Consider the following 20,493-nt stretch of genomic DNA (forward strand, 5'->3'; position numbering starts at 1 on the left):
TGAAACCATGTGAGGCCTTTAAAGGAGCTCTCCTCTGTAACCATTCATATGCTAGCAGGATCGATTGGTAACCGATTTGTATCTGATGATCAACTGTAATCTGTAGGGAACTTTGGCAGTAAGCATTTACGGTCATTTGCTTGCAGCGCCCCCTCAGGGTAATCACGGCTTTACACGCTGCTTACTGAATCCAATGGAACTGTGTAATACAGGTCAGGTCCTCCGATAGACGCTCTCCAATCCGGTCAAGAGACGAGGATACTGAAGAGAAGGCTAACCCGCTATTAACCCTGTAGACCTTAAGTCTTTTACCTTTTAAAACACATTGATAAAGTACACAAGGACAAGATATGTCATTGTGTGTGAGTAGGTGCTCGGATAGGATACCACTCCATAAATCCAATGTAAATCAAAGGCATCCAGCCCATCAAACTGTGAAAAATAGAATATTAATGCTTTATTTGTAGCACAACTCAAAAACAATGTTTCTGTCTTGAACATCAGACCTTCATCAGACGGACTGCCTAATTGTAGGGGTAAAGTAAAGTGAAACGCTGTATTAGTGATGGATAATTGCCCCAAATGATCATCACTGATGGTTTGGGGGAAATTACTTATCAGTAATATAGCTTTTCACTCTACAGTTAGACAATCACAGTCCCGCATTCCCCTTCTTTACTTTAAAACATATATTGCTAATGTATCTGCATTACATACAAATAATGTACATTTGCAGTGGGCTCCCACTGATGTTTTTTTTTCCAAGGATCATTAGAATGAGGGTCCTGAATTTGTGTATATGCTTAAAGGGAGTCTGTCAGCGTATAATGTTTGTTCAAACGAAGTACAGATGCTTGGTGCACACTTGGTGTGGCCAAACTTTTCAGTGCAACTTCCCACTTGTTTTCTCTATATCTCCACGCCTACCCCTTCTGTTTGGCGTGACAGCTCTGGATTTGAGGATAAGGCTAGGTTCACATTGCTATAAAGGCACAGATGATTGGCCTCGGGGAGACCAAAATATCCAACACCGCGGAGACACCATCACGTGTTTCTCAACGCAGTGATTCCAGAACACTGCCCCCATCCCTTATGGGAAATATGCAGATGCATGAAAAGAAGCTGCGGAGACGGTTCACATTGCGTTAGTGCAGTCCGTTTAGCGCATGCACTAACGGACTGCGTTAACACAATTGCCGAAAAGGGATCGCATTATGCGATCGCGCTAGCGCAGATGCTCTATCTGCGCTAGCGGGAACGGACCCAAAAACGCTGCAGACAGCGTTCGAGGGTCCGTCACAAAATAACGGCACATCACTAACGCATGCCAATAATGGCATACGTTAGCAATGAGCTACATAATTGCGGTCAATGGGTGCGCTAACGGATCCGTTACATAGCGTTAGTGCCGCTATGAAACGGATTCCATCAGCGGACACCCACTAACGCAATGTGAACCTAGCCTAAAGGAGAGTGGAGATAGATGGAAGGTGCACTTAACTGCTTGTCCACGCCAAGGGTGCACCGATTACCTGTACTTGCAATTGAACAGACTCCTTTTAACCACTTATTTTATCAAACTTGCCTGTTACCAGGGTTGCCACATATGAGGTAAGGCCACCACCTTCCAGCCCTGATATACAGCAGTCTAATATGCTGTATATATGCCCCCAATCTGGCCTGCAACAAAAGAAAAAATGCTTTTATTATAGATGCCTGTGGGGCGGTCTGGTCTGACGGCTGTCACTGGTCCTGATCCGGTGCCTCCCTTCTTCCATATGCCGTCCTCCTGTGCTTCGTGTGGATCCACACAGTGTTCTCTGGCATCGCTCTCCTGCGCAGGCAGACTTTTCTTCCCCGACCAGGGCAGAGCAAAGTTCTGTAGTGCGCAGGTGCCGGAAAAGGTCAAAGAGCTCTGCGCATGCGCACTGCAGTACTTTACTCTGCCCTGGTTAGAGCAGAGAAGTATGCAGGAGCACAATGCTGGGCAACAATGAAGCATAGAAGGAGGATGTCATCGAAAGAAGAAGGAAGGCGCTGACCAGGACAGCGACACCCATCGGACCCGAATGCCCAGCAGGTGAGCATAATAAAAGCTGTTTTTCTTTTGTCACGGGCCCGATTCGGGGGCATATACATATGATATTAGAATGTTTTGTATGAGTGCTGAAAGGTGGTGGTCGTATCTCATATGGGGCAAACCTGGTGAAAGATTCCCATTTAAAGGTCAGATTTCCATGCACCAAATTTTCTCCAACAATCTTGTATTCTTGGTAATTTTTTTTTATTTTTTTTTATTTTTTTAACGATCCAAAAAAACAAGTGTTTGTTGTGAATCTTAATATATATATATATATATATATATATATATATATATATATATATATATATATATATATATATATATATATATATATATATATATATATATAATGTGTGTACGTACGTACGTACGTACGTACGTACCTACAGTGGGGCAAAAAAGTATTTAGTCAGTCAGCAATAGTGCAAGTTCCACCACTTAAAAAGATGAGAGGCGTCTGTAATATACATCATAGGTAGACCTCAACTATGGGAGACAAACTGAGAAAAAAAAATCCAGAAAATCACATTGTCTGTTTTTTTTAACATTTTATTTGCATATTATGGTGGAAAATAAGTATTTGGTCAGAAACAAACAATCAAGATTTCTGGCTCTCACAGACTTGTAACTTCTTCTTTAAGAGTCGCCTCTTTCCTCCACTCATTACCTGTAGTAATGGCACCTGTTTAAACTTGTTATCAGTATAAAAAGACACCTGTGCACACCCTCAAACAGTCTGACTCCAAACTCCACTATGGTGAAGACCAAAGAGCTGTCAAAGGACACCAGAAACAAAATTGTAGCCCTGCACCAGGCTGGGAAGACTGAATCTGCAATAGCCAACCAGCTTGGAGTGAAGAAATCAACAGTGGGAGCAATAATTAGAAAATGGAAGACATACAAGACCACTGATAATCTCCCTCGATCTGGGGCTCCACGCAAAATCCCACCCCGTGGGGTCAAAATGATCACAAGAACGGTGAGCAAAAATCCCAGAACCACGCGGGGGGACCTAGTGAATGAACTGCAGAGAGCTGGGACCAATGTAACAAGGCCTACCATAAGTAACACACTACGCCACCATGGACTCAGATCCTACAGTGCCAGACGTGTCCCACTGCTTAAGCCAGTACATGTCCGGGCCCGTCTGAAGTTTGCTAGAGAGCATTTGGATGATCCAGAGGAGTTTTGGGAGAATGTTCTATGGTCTGATGAAACCAAACTGGAACTGTTTGGTAGAAACACAACTTGTCGTGTTTGGAGCAAAAAGAATACTGAGTTGCATCCATCAAACACCATACCTACTGTAAAGCATGGTGGTGGAAACATCATGCTTTGGGGCTGTTTCTCTGCAAAGGGGCCAGGACGACTGATCCGGGTACATGAAAGAATGAATGGGGCCATGTATCGTGAGATTTTGAGTGCAAACCTCCTTCCATCAGCAAGGGCATTGAAGATGAAGCGTGGCTGGGTCTTTCAACATGACAATAATCCAAAGCACACCGCCAGGGCAACGAAGGAGTGGCTTCGTAAGAAGCATTTCAAGGTCCTGGAGTGGCCTAGCCAGTCTCCAGATCTCAACCCTATAGAAAACCTTTGGAGGGAGTTGAAAGTCCGTGTTGCCAAGCGAAAAGCCAAAAACATCACTGCTCTAGAGGAGATCTGCATGGAGGAATGGGCCAACATACCAACAACAGTGTGTGGCAACCTTGTGAAGACTTACAGAAAACGTTTGACCTCTGTCATTGCCAACAAAGGATATATTACAAAGTATTGAGATGAAATTTTGTTTCTGACCAAATACTTATTTTCCACCATAATATGCAAATAAAATGTTAAAAAAACAGACAATGTGATTTTCTGGATTTTTTTTTTCTCAGTTTGTCTCCCATAGTTGAGGTCTACCTATGATGTAAATTACAGACGCCTCTCATCTTTTTAAGTAGTGGAACATGCACTATTGCTGACTGACTAAATACTTTCTTTTTTGCCCCACATATAATATAATATAATATAATATAATATAATATAATATAATATAATATATATAATATAATATAATATAATATAATATAATATATATATATATATATATATATATATATATATATATATATATATATATATATATATATATATATATATATATATATATATATATATATATATTTTTTTTTTTTTAATTATTCTTTATTTTGTCTCCATGCAGTTGTGTCTTGTAAATCTCCAGATGTCGAAAATGCAAAGAAATTGTCTGGATTTGTTGGTCCATACACTTTAAATTCTGCTGTTACATTTGAATGTGACTCCGGCTACACCATGACTGGATCGCATTCTGTAGCGTGCAATGCTAGTAGTGAGTGGCATCCTCCTCTGCCCACCTGCAGCAGTAAGTATGGCCTCCATCACCTTCTAGTGATCTCACACCGTGCTCTTTATACAGTACATGTCTTCTATGCACAACCAGATGATTTGGATTAAGCGAATCTTCTCACGCAGCAACATAAGATTAGGTCTGACCTCATCTACAATTTTTGACCTCTTCCTGACCCGTGACCTACACGTACATCACAAGTGCAGATATCATATCAATAAAAGATCCCACAAAAAAAAAACAAGCCCTCATACAACTATATTGAAAGAAAAAGTATGTGCTAGCATTCTTGGAAGAAGGGGAAGAAAAAACAAAAGCACAAAAATGAAAATTAGCTGCAACCAGAAGAGGCTTCACATGAAAAAGTGTGCACTTTATGATACTTTCTGTGTGGCATCTGTTCTGGTAGGAAAGGCAAGTGGATTCACAGTCTCCAGCAGGGGGCAATAACAATATTCGCAGGCAACAATAAGTTTGTTACCCAGTTTATAGTGACAGCAAAAAATGACCAGATGTCAGCCAACATGCCTCCCAAATTGTATATAGAGAAAAGAGAGAGAGCAAAATTGAACCCACTTCTATTTCCGCTCTCATTTCATTCTGCTAATATCCTACAGTGCAACTATCATCCTCCACCATTATATCCTTTACCTGGAATCTGCAGAAATTAATTGGTGCACACACCATTCCCGACACTTTAACCCCTTAAATACTGCAATCAAACTACTGGTGTCAATAAAACTGTTAACTTGTCCTGCAAAAACTGTGGACGCTGTCTTTCCTATGATCCAGTGGTGTCTGTCTTTTTAGGCATTCATAAAGGCATGGTCTGCCACAGTTTTGTCCACTTTTGGGGAAAAAAAGGACATCACTGACTCTGCTGCCTCATTATAGTGAATAGATCCTTCGGGGGTTTCATCTGAATCACGTCACTTTGAGATTTAGATGGAAACACCAAATTTAAGTGGCGTAGGATAAATGTGATCACAAATGTTATGTAAAATGTTCCCAATGAAAGTGTCAACTCAATACACAAAAAAAGTCCCCACTCAGGTCTGTCATCTGTCAAGGGAAATATAGGAGTCTTCAATGTTACTGTTGGCACAAAGGCTCTGGAAAAGCGAAGTGGCTTCTTGCCCCCCCAACAGAAATTCAGCACATTCTGTGCTCCCAAATCCACATTCCACCCCCTCACCCTCCTGAGCGTCACAGTATGCCTAAACCACACTTACCATCCACATACTTGACTTTATGTAGTGATGACAGTCCACCTAATTTACGGGTGTTCGTCTCCAGAAGCATGAGTTGGGCATAACATACTGGTCACTACAATGTATTGGTCACTACAATGTACTGGTCGCTTCAACGGCAGTTTGCAATTTTCAGTCCATAAGTTCCATTGGTTCTTGTTTCTGGAAAACACCCATGAAGTCAAAATCGTTACCAAACTTGTAGATAATTTCCTAAATGGGGTCATTTGAGGGGGAATTCTGCTCTTCTAGTACTTAAGGGCTCTGTATAATCGCACACTATTCTAGGAAAATCTGTGCTCCAGGAGGCAAATAGCGCTCCATCCCACCCAAATCTCGCCGTATGGCTAAGCAGTATTGTACAGCCACATATGGGGTATTTTCACATTCAGCAGAAATTGTGGGACAAATTTTGGTACCATTTTTACCCATTTCCCAGTGTGAAAATGGTAAATCTGGGGTTAAAACAAAATTTTGGTTCTAAAAACGTAATTATTTTTTTCTTCACTGCCCAATGGTGTAAAATTCTGTAACCCACCTATGGTGTGAATATGATCATTGCACCCCTAGATACAGCTGTAGTTTGTAAAATGGTGTTTCTTATGTTGAGTTCTGGTGTTATGGCACCTCAAGGACAAAATCTGAACTCCAATTTGGCGCTTCTTCCCTTCTGAGCTTTGCGCTGTGCCTCAAAGTAGTTTTCGACCACATATGGGGTATCGGGCGTACTCAGGAGAAATTGCCCAACAAATGTTGGGGTCCATGTTCTTCTGTTACCCTTGTAAAAATAAAAAATTCGGGGCAAAAATAACATTTTTGTCAGAATTTTTTTTTTTTTTTAATTCTTATTTTTACGGCCCTAAGTTCTAAATTTCTGTGAAGCACCATGGCCGGGGTTCAAAGTGCTCAACACACATTTCTTGAGGGTCTAGTGTCCAAAATGGGGGTCACTTGTGGTGCTTTCCGAGACCTGCAATGCACTCAGACAGTAGTTTTCCCCTACATATCTGGTATATGTGTACTCATGAGAAATTGCACAACACATTTTAGGGTCCATTTTGTCCTGTTACCCTTGTGAAATTAAAAAAAAATAATAAAAAATTGGGTTCTAAAGTAAAATTTTTGTGAAAAAAGTTCAATGTTCATTTTTTTTTTCTTCCACATTCTGAAAATTCCTGTGAAGCACCAGAAGGGTTAATAAAGTTCTTGAATGTGGTTTTGAGCACCCTGAGGGGTGCAGTTTTTAGAATGGTGTCCACATCTTGTAGCAATACCCCATCCCGGTCCTTTTCTTGTAGTAATGCCCCATACTATCCACATATTGTAGTAATGTCTTCTATCGTGCCGTTCTTCACATACACCTAAGAGAAATAAAAAGATTCTTCTCACCTGTTCTCCGTTCCCTCAGCGTCCTCTTTTCTGCACATGCAACCTGCAAGCATGATTGACCCCTTGACAATCGTGGCCCGGTAGAGGGGATCGCCGATGGCACTCCTTAATTTTAGTTGAGTGTGTGTCCTTTGATGCACATTCAATTGAAATGTATTGCCACATGGAGGAAAGCTGTCTGAACAGCAGTACCAATGCCAGCCAATCAGAGGCCAGCAGCTGACACCGGCGTGCTAGTGCATGACAGTGACGTCATATGCCATGCACTGATGTCCGCTCCCGGCCTCTGATTGGCCGGTTCTGGCATTAGTATTGCTATACCATGAGCTTGCGTTTCAATCCAACAACGCACATTTAACTGAAATACAGTAAAGTGCTTCTGTCGGATGACCCCTGAACCGGGCCACAATAGTCAAGGGGTCTACAGTGCCTGTGGGCCTCATAAAGCTGCTTCAGGGGCCACCCAATAGCCATGTGTTTAAAGGTACCTTCACACTCAGCAACTTTACAACGAGAATGACAACGATCCGTGACGTTGCAGCGTCCTGGATAGCGATCTCGTTGTGTTTGACACGCAGCAGCGATCTGGATCCCGCTGTGACATCGCTGGTCGGAGCTAGAAGTCCAGAACTTTATTTGGTCGCCAGGTCGGCGTGTATCGTCGTGTTTGACATCAAAAGCAACGATGCCAGCAACGTTTTACATGGAGCTAACAACCAGCGAGAACGATAAGTGAGTCGCCGTTACGTCACTGGATCGCTCCTGCATCGTTCTGGTGTTGCCGTGTTTGACGTCTCTACAGCGACCTAAACAGCGACGCTGCAGCGATCGTCTTGTTGTCTATATCTCTGCAGCGTCGCTGAGTGTGACGGTACCTTAAGACCTCTCCAATAGACTAGGATTAGGCTAATGAACTCCAAGGGTCTTTTATTTTGTGACAATGAAGATTAATGAGCTCGTAAATAACTTATAGAAAATCTAATCTGTAGATGGTTCTGTTTTGCAATTGTTATCTCACGATGTTTGTTCTGATAACATTATGGAGTGCGTACAATGGTTTGATATATTATTTTTGCTTTACAGCCTTTCACATAGAGGTTAATTTTAGATTTTGCTAAATTAGACTTTTGCATATATGGCAATACCGAATGGCTTTTTTAAAAAAAATTTTTTTTTTTAATTAAATGAGTGAAATGGTTGAGGACATTTACATTTTCATGTTTGTGTGTGTGTGTGTGTCTATATAGATTTTTTTAAAATTATGTTTAGGGGATTTGAATCCGTAGTCTTATCGCTTGTACTTTATAGTGCAATATAGCTTTGTTAAAGTCTATGCATGAAATCGCAGCTGGCTGTGATCCCAGTCCTGAGGACTGAGACCGTAAGGCCACATGCACACATTGAGTATTTGGAGAGTTTTTTACCCCAGTGTTTGTAAGCCTAAATCAGGAGTGGAACGGTCAGAGGAAAAGCAGAATAGAAACAGTTGCACCACTTCTGCATTTTTCACCCACTCGTGGTTTTGGCTTACAAATGCTGGGGTAAAAAAAAACCTCACCAAATACTGAATGTGTGCATGTGGCCTAAAGCAGATCCTTACCTGGATGGAGCGGAGGTTAAGCATGGTCACGTGTACTCCATTTATTCTCTATGGGACTGTTGGAGATAGCTGTGTGCTGTACTCTGCACCGTGCAAGCTTTGCTTGGCTAACCTAAATAGAAAAATAGTTTAACACAATGTCGTACTCCTCCTGTCTTTGTGACTTTTATATTCTAAACAGTAGCATATTAAAATGTTTGTGAAAACTAATGCTGCTTTGTTGCAACTGGTCACACTGTCCGCTTTTTGTGCATGTCTGTGTCGTTTCGTACTAATCCTCACTAACCTGTTAACACCTATTTTTTTAACATCAGAAATTGTTTCTCCGACTCCAACAACAACAACAACAACAATAGGAAAGGAGACTGTAACCGGAGGTAAAACTCTATAATCTATTGGGCAATTTGCAAAAGAATAACTAAACCCTCATCATATGTTTACATAGAAAGAAAAAAAAAGGACCGCAGTGCATTTGCCTAATATTCAATATGACTTGCCGTAAATATTTTGGTTTAGTTATTCTTTGTTTTTACATGAATGAATAAGATCTGCTCTTCCATGCTCTGCGAAATCTGCTTCCAACATTATTATCGCCTCCTCCTAAGCAACTTCAGTAGATTTGGTTTCAAATTTTTTTTGCATATTTGTGTCCTGACAATAAGAATGAAGATTACGGTAGCTTAAATACAGCATTTTAAAGTTTCTGAAATGGCAACCCTTGATCTGGCCTATGTTGTGTCACTACTTAGTGGTTATTGTTCCATCATCATAGTTATACTTACGGTATTTATCAAGCAAATTGTATATTTCCCTTTTTTTCAATTTTCTATTTTATCACAAGGATGGCACTCTATAATGCCTGCCGCATGGTTCTGTATACATAACTGATCTTGGGTGTCCGAGCATGCTCAGTCCAGCTTCTATCATTGTAGCTGCACTCAGCTGGCTCTCTTGTATTGCAGCCAGGGATAGTGAGTACATAGGCTGCCGTTATGGTACAATCTAGTATTACTGCCGATTGCATCTACGGAAGAGAGAAAACTGAGCAAATGTGGTCAAAACTGCCAGAGTTGCGGTACTGGGCTGTAATAATAGATTCCTTTGTCATGAAAGTCTCTGTACATACTGACCCCCTGGCCAAGTCGGAGGATTACACTTTTACAGCGGAGTGCTGCTACAGATACTGAAGAATAACCATGCATTGTGAATGCTTGGGTCAGTTACATACCCAGAACCACATTGCCGGCATTGTTACTGACTCTAAGGGCTCGTTCACGCGAGCGTACGACTCAGACAAGTGTTTTATGGGATAAACTTGGACCAATGTTATAGAATTGTGAGCCCTCGCGGGCAGGGTCCTCTCTCCTACTGTACCGGTCGTGACTTGCATTGTTTAAGATTATTGTGCTTGTTTTTATTATGTATACCCCTTTTCACGTGTAAAGCGCCATGGAAAAAATGGCGCTATAATAATAGAAAATAATAATAATAGGGCATGGCAGATCTTTTTTTTTTTTTTTTTTTTTCCCCACAGACCAAATCTAAAAATTTTGCAGCATGCATCGCAAATTGGATCACACCCACCCATTCAAGTCTGTAGGGCCGTGTAAATTATCTCCCCACACTCTGATGTCATTTGAGTGCAGTCCCATTCCCGTAGACTCCCACAATGGAGAAGATGGAGAAATGAAGTTCTCCTTCTTCTCCGCACCTGTGATCTGGTTCTCTCATCCGAGAGAATCACACTAGGCCGTCACTCTGATCTGAGTGTCATTATTATGACCAATCCGATGTTAAACCCCAGGTAAATGGCACCATCCGTATCGTAAAGCATGTCTTTATAACACTGCATTATTTTTAATAGTATTAACTTAAAAAAAGGCAGAAGAAATATTTTTTTCATTAATAAATATAAATATGATGGTGGAGCAACCCCTTTAAATAGATTATAGTGACTGAGTAAAGTGTAGTATTTTTAGAAATTTCTTTTATCATTGAGCTGCATCCCATCCAAGTGGTTTGCACAAAATGAATTCCAAAATTCCGAGTTATTCAACATTTCCGCTTCATTACTGTCAAACAATATCTATGTGCTTATTTATTCCTTTATCCCAATGATCAAAAGCAGTGACCAAATACAGAAATAAAATGAAAAAAGAAAAATTTCTACACCGTAAACTTCTATGTACTCATCAGAGCTTATTATATACAAGTGTTATGCAGATCAGGGAAGGAGCACTATATGATGTTGGAAGCTGTCAATCTTTGGGCACTGGACTTGGTCAGTTTACGGGTTGCTTTCTGCTTTAGATGTACAGTATGTGAAATTCCAACCGCAGAGCTGTGAAGCTCCGATTTTTATTTTCTGTCCGTATCCAATGTTTGCATGACTGGGAGCTATGCTTTGCTTGTCTTCCAAAAGTACAGAAGTAATAATGTGGAATGAATGGGACATTTAAAAATTTAAAAAATTTCTCCAACAATCGGGTTACCAAATGAAGTCACAATGATTCTTCCGTACTATTTGGGAGCTTGGGCTTTGTCGGCAGTACGCAAAAAGATTTCAAACTCTATGAATTTCAGTAGAAAAACCCACCTATCAAAGGCATATTTGTTATTTTTAGGTACAACTGTCAGTCAAAAACCATCAACCACAAAGAAGAACGATGAGACTAATGGAGGTAACGGTCAAGCAAAAAATCATGTAGCATAAGGACTAAATGCATTTGGATTAGGTTATGGTTGGGTTCACCTGAATAAGGTGTTATGATAGTAGAAGAGATATAGGAATGATATAGAATACACACTATATAGACAAAGGTATTGGACACCCCTCTTCATCAATGAATTGAGGTTTCTCATCCAGTCCCATTGTAATGGAATAATAAAACCAAGCCTCTAGCCATGCATTCTGCCTTTACAAACCTTTGTGAAGAATGGGGCATTCTAAAGAGCTCCTGGAAGTTGGCAATTGGATGCCACCTCTGTGACAAATCGGTTTGTGAAGTTTCTTCCCTCCTAAATTTTCCACAATTAATTGAGTACAAATGTTGAAAAGGAGAAGAGATTAAGAGCCAGAGCAACTCGTCCACGAATTTGCAGAAAATATAAAAACACAAGCCTAGATCTTCAAAGGCTGAGACGCTTAGTGCATAAATGTCACCTGTGATCTGCTCTCTCGCTAATAGCAGATCTCCAAACCTCCATTGGCGTGAATATGTGCATCGGGAACTTTATGCCATAGCTTTCCATGGCTGAGCATTGGATAGTGTAAAGCATGCACCACTGTACTCGGAGAAACACAGTTTTGTGGAGTGACATATCTTTGTTCCCTATCTGGCAATCTGATGAATGAGTATGGGTTTGGCGATTTCCAGGACAACGCTGCCTGCCTTACCGCACCGTGCCAACTGTAAAGTTTGGTCCAGTGAAGAGAACTATTAATGCTTTAGCATGCCAAGACATTTTGGACACTTTTGTATGCTTCCAACTTTGTGATAAGGTTTAGGAAGGATCTTTTTTACTAGCATGACTGTTGCCCCAGTACACAAAGCAAGGTTCATAAAGGCATGATTGGGATATTTTGGTGTGACCCGAGTCCTAACCTCTATCCTATCGAACACCTTTGGAATGAAGTAGAATGGAAAGTGCAAGCCAAGTTGTCTTGTCCAACATCATTGTTTGTCTGACATCACAAATGCTCTAATCGATGAATGGGCAAACATTTCCAGACACAGTTCAAAATCTTGTAGGAAGCCTTCCCAGAAGAGCGGAAGCTGTTTTATCTTTAAGGCGGGGGACCAACTCTGTTAATGGCCATGGATTTATAGTGTTGGGTCATAGAAGCTCCTTCTGGCCACTTCTAGTGGGATCCTCCTACATATGGATTGTGAAGGTCTCATTGACCTTGGAAAAACAATATGCAGCGCACCTTAGGGCATGCTTTACACATGTCAGACTTGTCACTAGCAAATGCACAACGTCATCATAGAAGAAAATAAACATCTGAGACTGCGAATGACCCATGGATCCCTCGAAGGATGGTATAAATATCCAAATGGCTCTTGGCAGAAAGAAGGATCCCCCACCCCTGGTCTATGGGATCAATGCAAACTGCTTGACTGACCAGAAACTGCAGCATCTCTACATGGTTGGGCATCAGGGGCACTATTAGAAGTTTAACTCTGCACAGGAACATATTATCTTAACGTGTCCATTTATGTGTTTTTTTTCCAATTTCCTATTGATTTTGGTCTCGGAAAATGTCCTTTTGAGATGCCTTAAAATTAGACAAACACATACTGGTTAAAAGCGGCACACATACTGTAGATGGTTGTCCTTTGACACCTATTCCCAGGACATCTGCATTGACATAGCCACGGAAGTGAGCATGTGTTTCCATCAGGAGAAGGGACGGGGCTGCTGTCATACTCTGCTTGCAGTAGCTTACATAAACATGAACAACATATTGGACATTTTGAAATCCAGCAGATCTGATCCTTTTCTCCAACGTCTGGCGTAAGGGGATATTTGGAAAACTGTAATCTTGGGTGTATGAGGTGTATATGTAGGGCGCCTCGAATTAAATCAAAAAGATGAAGTTGAGCTTCTTTATGAGCATGAATTTGCTTTTCATTCATTGTTGGTTAGTGACTTTCTGAATGGAGAGAGCATTTCACAAGCATTGATAGGTGGCTTTTTTTACTGAAATTCAAAGTCCTGTTTATTTAATCCCAGGTTCAACTGTCGCTCAAAAAACAACTAAACCGCAAAGCACTGAGGAAAATGGAGGTAACATGTACAGTAAATTATTAAGAATAAGGAACCAGGGTGCGTCCACACGGGACTTAAGTCTGCCAGAAACCTGCCATTAAATTTCTATGCAAGTTTATTGGCAAAAGTACCAGATTGAAAGCACAAGGGTGCCCGAATGGTCACTAAAAACGTGCAGCGTTTTTGTCTCGTGTGTACGTATCCTAAACTAGTTTATTTGCAGAGTCTTAAACCATTCTATGAAAACAAATTTATCTATTATAAAAGAAATTCAGAAACTATCTGTATAACCTAATAAAAAATAAACTTTCTTCAGTTGCACAGTGGTCTGCCTGGAAGCACTAGCGCTACCTCCGACTCCTCCATTTCCCTGACTCCGACTCCTGACTCCAACTCCACAGCACTGATCACTACTGAGCATGTACATAAAGTGCAGCACAGATTCATCTCGGCTAAAAGCCGAGTTCCTTAGATCAGGGACAGAACAGACATTTATGGGTCATTTCTTAACTTTCCCAAATTCTTAGAAAAATTTACAGCACATCCTTCATTGTACTACTGTACCCAATGTATTCTATATTATCATAATAGAGTCCATTTTATTAACTCCACCAAAATGGACACAGACTCTAACTCCACACCCCTGGTTACACAGCACTACTGGTGTGTGTGTGTGTAGCACTTACTATGTGATTTCCCCACATGCATTCAGATCTCCACAGTGACCAGTGATCCCCTACAGCCACAATATGATTCCACCCAGCTCCATACAAGTACTGATAAAATAAAAATACTACTCGCCTAGCCCTATTCCTCCAATGAGCTACTCCGGTCTGTGCTGCGTGCCAACTATGGCTCAGCGCAGCAGGTAAGATACAGTGAATAGTGATGAGCGAGCGTGTTCACCACTTGAGTGACATTGAGGCTCTCATGAGCGTATTGAGTATCGCAGGTGCTTGAGTCCCTAGGGACTGCCTGCCATACATGCTAATGCTGTAGGCTGTAGCCAACATAGCTACAAAATTACCCTGTATGGCAGGATATCCGAGCATGTTTAATGGCTAACAACTGCAAAACATGGAAGCATGGCACTCAAGCACCCACGATACCATGTACATACCTGAGCACCCCAATGTCACTCAAGGGGCGAGCACGCTCGCTCATCACTACTAGTGAAGTCATCTTGCCTTCTCTTTTTAGCCTCTGACAGGCCGATGGCTCCCTGTCCCATCCTAATATTTCAATGGAGGATGCAGATTCTTTGGGTTAATGACACAGAGAGGGGCGGATGTTGATTGGCACAGGGCCCCTCCAACTCTTGAGTCCCATGGTGGACAAGTGGTCTGATTTTATTAGTTGTATGCCACTGGATTCAGTAGTTTATGCACCCTTTGGTACATTAGTGGGCTTGTCCATTACTTTTTTACAGCAAAACGCAATACTAATCTTTTGATAAACTAAAATATTTTCCTAAGTACATTGACTTATCTTGCCCTGTTCCAACTGAGGAGGTAGCGGCTACATGACACCACCTGTCCGCTTTCTCTGTCATCCCATTCAAATGGTTTCTTCTTCTGGTCTCCAGAAACAGATGGAACATCACAATGATGTCACTCCAGAGACATCCAGGAATGGATTTATACACCGATGTGTTATTTATTTATTTTTTCTTTTAAAGGGAATCTGTCAGCAGGTTTTTGCTATGTATTCTGAAGACAGCGTGCTGTAGGGGTTAAAACACAAATTTCAGCAATGCCTCTCTTATCAAGCTCAGAGGTTTTGTTTGCTTATGATTGTTTTAGCACCAGGAGCTTATCATTGCTGCCACTAGCTGGTCCCATAAGCCCTGGTCCTGCACGCCCCCTCCTGTGATAGGCACCGCACTGTCTATGGACACTGTATATACAGAGCCTGGGGTGGGCGGGGTTAGCTTCCTCAGCTCTGCTTCATGCTAAATCTAAAAACTCTGTCAGACCGGCTGCACCCAGTAATCTAAGTGATACATCGTTGGATTCAGCTTCTCTTTGCCTACATCAGGCTGCTCTTAGTTGAGGTAGCAAAAACCTGCTGACAGATTCCCTTTAAATCAAATTGTCTGAAAATGCACCAAGTTGCTACTCTGTGAACAAAGTCAAACACTAAGCTGTGCCAAATAGCTGTATTAAAAGTGAATCTCCAATGAAAATGGAAACCACTGCGTCAAGTGTTTTTTTTTTTTTTGTTTTTTTTTTTCAAAAAACATTTTCTGTAAGAACCAGTCAATAAGTGGTACATGCTTTAATGTTTTGACCGATGAGATTTTTATTCACACAGTAAATCTCAATAGCCGTTGAACTGTTAATCCCTTTGGTCTTAATAGCACACACTATGCATCTTACTCAATGCAATGCTTCTGTGGCACACTGTGTAGCATCCTATACAGTCTAGATAGCTGATGGCCGGGAGCTATCTCACTTGACTCTCCCATACACAGGAGCACCTGCTGTGCCGAGTGATCCTGTGTTCTGAGAGAGCAGCTGCCAGACTCCTATGGCAGAGGCATATCTTTGAGAACAAAAGGATCGGCAGTCTGAATTCGGACATTTGAGGTTCTTATATCCCCTGACATCTGTTGGGGGATTATTTAGGAAGGGGGTGCCCCATTCATTATTGGGCAGACTGTTTGCAGAGCCCATAAATATTTTGTGGTTTGGGAAACATCCGTATAATGTGTATGGGCATTATCTGTTGGAGGCCTGTAAAGGGAAACATTCATCAGGAAATTGCCTATTGTTTAAATCGGATTTTTGTATTAAATGTCACTTTTAAACATTTTTGGCAAGGTTTTCTTGTTACAGTTCAAGCTGTATTAAAAATAAAAAAAAATTAGAAATCTTGCAATTTTCACACTGGACACTGCAGCTTTCTTAGACACTAACTCCCGGTTTGTTTCAGGAAATAACATATGTACATAGCCACAATGGTCAGACCCCAACCCTATGTGTTGCTTTGAAGTGTGTTCCTGTGCAAAAATCATTTTGAAGGAATGGGGATCGGTCAGCTGCGGTATCCTCTATTGTGATTGGTGGATCCTGTGTTATCCGCTGTGTATAGAGGTGTTACCTGTCACTGTAATCCTGCCTCTCATAAGGAGCCTGCTTCTTGAAGAGGTGGGAAGCACGAGTCTAAAAAAACCACAGTGGCCACTGTGAAAACTGCAAGATTGCTAACTTTGTTTTTATTAAAAAAGATTGTGATATGGAATAAAAATATTGGCTGCTTTAAAAAAAATAAATAAATAAATACATGTTACACAAAAACCTGATTTAAGCAAGAAGTCTTTTCCGGTTGATGCTTCCCTTTTAAATGTTATACTTATACTGGCATTTTCTAGCATTTTTTTTTTACCAGTTAAAGGTTCATATCGCAAAATTGTTCCTTTTTCTATTTGGGCGAGAAAGGTGGGTTGAATCCAAAATTCTGTACCGATTTATTTTCTGTTTTCTTGGCATGCGGATTGAGGATGTGGAATGGTGTACTAAGCTCTTGGCCATGCCATGGATGCAGAACCCTCATTTGCATATCATTTTTTTGCCATGCAAAATGAAAGAATTGAAATCTATGTTGCAGGATGTTTATTTGGGTTTATTCAGGTATTTATTTGCATCTATAACGCTGTTAGTTTCCACAGCGCTCTACAGACATTATCATTGCTGTCCCCATTGGGGCTCACTATCTAGATTCCCTATCTGTATGTCTTTGGAGTGTGGGAGGAAACCGGAGTACCCGGAGGAAACCCACGCAAACACGGGGAGAACATACAAACTCCTTGCAGTTGTTGTTCTTGGTGTACAGACTCCCTTTAACCATTATATAAGTGCAGCGTTATAGTATAAGTTTTTTCTTTTTTTACTCCCATCATTATTTTCAAGACCCTGTCTGTTGAAGTGAATGGAAACACTGCTGGTAACATTTACAGGTTTGCAGCATCTCATAAACAAGAATATTCTCATTCACTCGCCACAAACCGAGATCTTGGTGAGCAACTCAGAACTATGTATTAAAAAGTTGTCCAACTTTTATATAAATGCAGTTTTTTGGCACTGCATAGATGAAAAATGAGAAATCCCATTTTAAGGTACATGTTGGAGACTATCAATTTTTTTTTTTTTTTAGTTTTAAAAATCTATTACTTCTATCCATTAATTTTTCCTCTTTTTGGGAATACATAATTTCTACTTTAATCTGTACATTGGTACTCACTGCTGTATAGAAAATATCTAATGAAATGGGTAAATAATGTTCTAGACTATCTGATGAGAATCATTTTGTCTCCTTACAGGGGGGAGCAGCAGTGGAGCCATCGTGGGTAAGACACGTAGTTGTTTGCTTACCAATGTACATGTAAATATTGCACGCATTTCCTTCTCACTGTGATCATTTTATTCTCATAAAGATAAGTCATTTGTCTTCTAAAGGGGCTGCATATTGTATTAGGGAATGATCTGTTGTTTAACCCTGGATATTTGTTAAAAGTAGTTGTAGAACAAAGAAATCAACAGTCTGTTTAGTAATCATTATTCCATATGAGAATTAAAGAGGAGGAAGTGTATTGAAGCTCTCTCCATAACGTTCATTGACTTCTCCTGTGACCACTGGTAGGGAATGCAGTTGCCTGAAACAGTTAACAGGGGTCAAGAGATTCTGTTGACCCCAAGATTCTGTGGTATACACTACAGACCATTGCCAGGTCTTGTACATCAGCAGTGCCACTTGCTGAACGTCTTGGCTTACATTATTGCCCCCCAGATTTGACATTCGACAATACAACGTTCTACATCAGCATTACTTACGATAACATCTACATGTGGATTACTTACCCAAGGCATTGGTTCACAATCACCAGGGGTATGTTTCCACGGTCCGGAATGGCAGCACTTTGGACACAGCAGATACCCGCTCCATCCAAAGCGCTGCCGGCTTTTGTACGCGCGGTGATTCCGCATGTGTTCATTGAATACATGCGGAATCACCGCATCCTATACATAGAACGGTGCTATTTATCTTGCGGAGGTTGAGCGTCTCCGCAAGATAAATAGACATGCTGCGGTCTATAAAGACGCCCCGCATGTGCGTATACGCAGGTTTGCCACCTGCGTCTTTGAGCGCATAGGGGAGATGGGATTTCATAAAATCCCATCCACTATGCTGTAACATCTGGCCGTTGCGGAGTGGACGCTGCGGTTGTACGCAGCATCCGATCCACAGCGTTTCCTGACCATGGAAACATGATATGTAGGGAGTCATATGGGTGGAAGAGTTTTTCTAAAGAGTCATGTCCGCTAGTCCTCTGCCTTGACAGATGCCCACTGCTGGATGCATGCATGAGTAGTGGAAGCCTCTGATCTAATCTGACCTGCTCTGAATGCATGCGTTATTCAGGAAGGTAATTGTCATGTGTTGCAGTAATTCTGAGGTCCTTTTAGATGACTTATTGTCTGGTATTGGGCAGTTATCGGTCTTTCATGTTCACCGATGATACTTGTTTGGCTTTATGTCCCAAGTTGTGTGGCAAGTTTCTTTAAAGTGATGCTATTGACTTGTAAGATTGTCCCCTCCTGTAGTTGGCACCAGAGACCCGGTTCTATTGCTCTCTGAAGTGGTTATTTGCATATGGCGGCATAATTCAATTAGCTGAAATCCAAAGTTTCATCGTTTAATTAAGGTCATAGTTAAATTATTATTCTTCACACCGAAAAAGTCATGCAGACATCATATGCTTCAGCTGAAGAGTCCCGTTTGTTGACTTCCTAAAAAATAACAATAAAAGGAGGAGGAAGTAGCCATACTTGGGGCTCATCCAAACATCTGTCTTTCATATCGGAGTTCTGTCTGTGATGTTTTGTTTCAAATATGTCAAGAAGCATGCATAAGATCATCAGCACACGCCACGCCCCTGTAGTCTTGCTTTATTAGATGAAAGCCTCCGTTTTGAGGCTGAGCAAAGCGGGAGAAAGTGGGCAGCCCTGACGCATGCCATTTTGGATATTAAAGTTTCCATTGACTGACCCTCGCTGAGCATTGTAAGTGAAAGATCAGCATAGTGGCTGTGAAAGGAGGGGGAAATCTATACCTTATTAGGGGGTATTCCATCATGCACCAGCTTATTCTGACAAATGCTTATGAAAGCTCTACACTCGCCTACATCATAGGTCCATAGATAACCTCTTCATGACCACCAACTCTCCAGTGGTTCTTATTTAACCACCGGTAAGGTATCAGCATTGTATGTTCCACGTGTGTATAAAATGCTTATCAGTCACCATCTTCTGCTGTTTCCAGCGCAGCTCCTCTCTTATGCATCCTGTGATTAAAGTTGGGCTGTGCGGAACCCTCTACGGTTTGCTCAGCAGACCACAAGTCATGTCTCAATGTTATTCTGCGAGAGCCACATTCTGAGTCTCATAGACCTACATTAAAGAGGTTGTCCACTACCTTTAAACTGATAACCTCTCCTTTGGATAGGTCACCAATGTCTGATCGGCTGGGGTAGGGCACCCGTCACCTCTGCTGATCGGTGGCCGGAAGTACTCACAAGCCATGCTCCGTCCTCTGGTAGTGACCGCAGCTGGGTACTGAACATCCGCTTCAGATCAATAGGATGCGAATGTGCAGTATCCTGCGGTGGCCACCAACAGAAGACGGCCAGCTCCTCAAGTGAGTACATCTGGCAGACGGCCTCCCCACAGATACGGGCTGATCGGAGATGGAGCTGGGTGTCAGACCCCTACCGATCAGACACTGATTACCTATCCTAAGGATAGGTCATCAATGCAAAAGTAGTGGACAACCTCTAAGGGAGAAACGAACAGTTGGTAGTGATTCCAGCCAGTCAGAGCTACGATCACAAGAAGATGGAGAGGGACCAAAGTAGCATTGGAAAAAATAGAAGATGGCCACCAGAAACTATTTTACAACACACATGGATCATACATTACTGATGCCTAACCCGCGGTCAAATAAATAAAAGTAAAAACGGGATTGT

At 41.4% G+C, this 20,493-nt stretch overlaps 1 protein-coding gene across 6 annotated transcripts in view; it reads left to right on the forward strand.

Moving 5' to 3' along the window:
- Positions 1 to 20,493, forward strand: part of LOC138669635 (C4b-binding protein alpha chain-like) — a 70,188-nt gene that overhangs the window by 39,413 nt on the left and 10,282 nt on the right. For 4 of the 6 annotated variants that reach the window (XM_069756288.1, XM_069756283.1, XM_069756286.1 and 1 more), the window contains exons 7-11: positions 4,293 to 4,472; positions 9,011 to 9,073; positions 11,321 to 11,377; positions 13,434 to 13,487; positions 17,791 to 17,817. In XM_069756288.1, the coding sequence (XP_069612389.1) occupies positions 4,293 to 4,472; positions 9,011 to 9,073; positions 11,321 to 11,377; positions 13,434 to 13,487; positions 17,791 to 17,817 (381 nt within the window). The remainder of the gene's footprint in view (positions 1 to 4,292; positions 4,473 to 9,010; positions 9,074 to 11,320; positions 11,378 to 13,433; positions 13,488 to 17,790; positions 17,818 to 20,493) is intronic. The other 2 variants (XM_069756287.1, XM_069756289.1) reach the window with 2 other exon arrangements.

Source organism: Ranitomeya imitator, chromosome 3 (genome assembly GCF_032444005.1).
Source record: "Ranitomeya imitator isolate aRanImi1 chromosome 3, aRanImi1.pri, whole genome shotgun sequence".
Taxonomy (NCBI): Eukaryota; Metazoa; Chordata; class Amphibia; order Anura; family Dendrobatidae; genus Ranitomeya; species Ranitomeya imitator.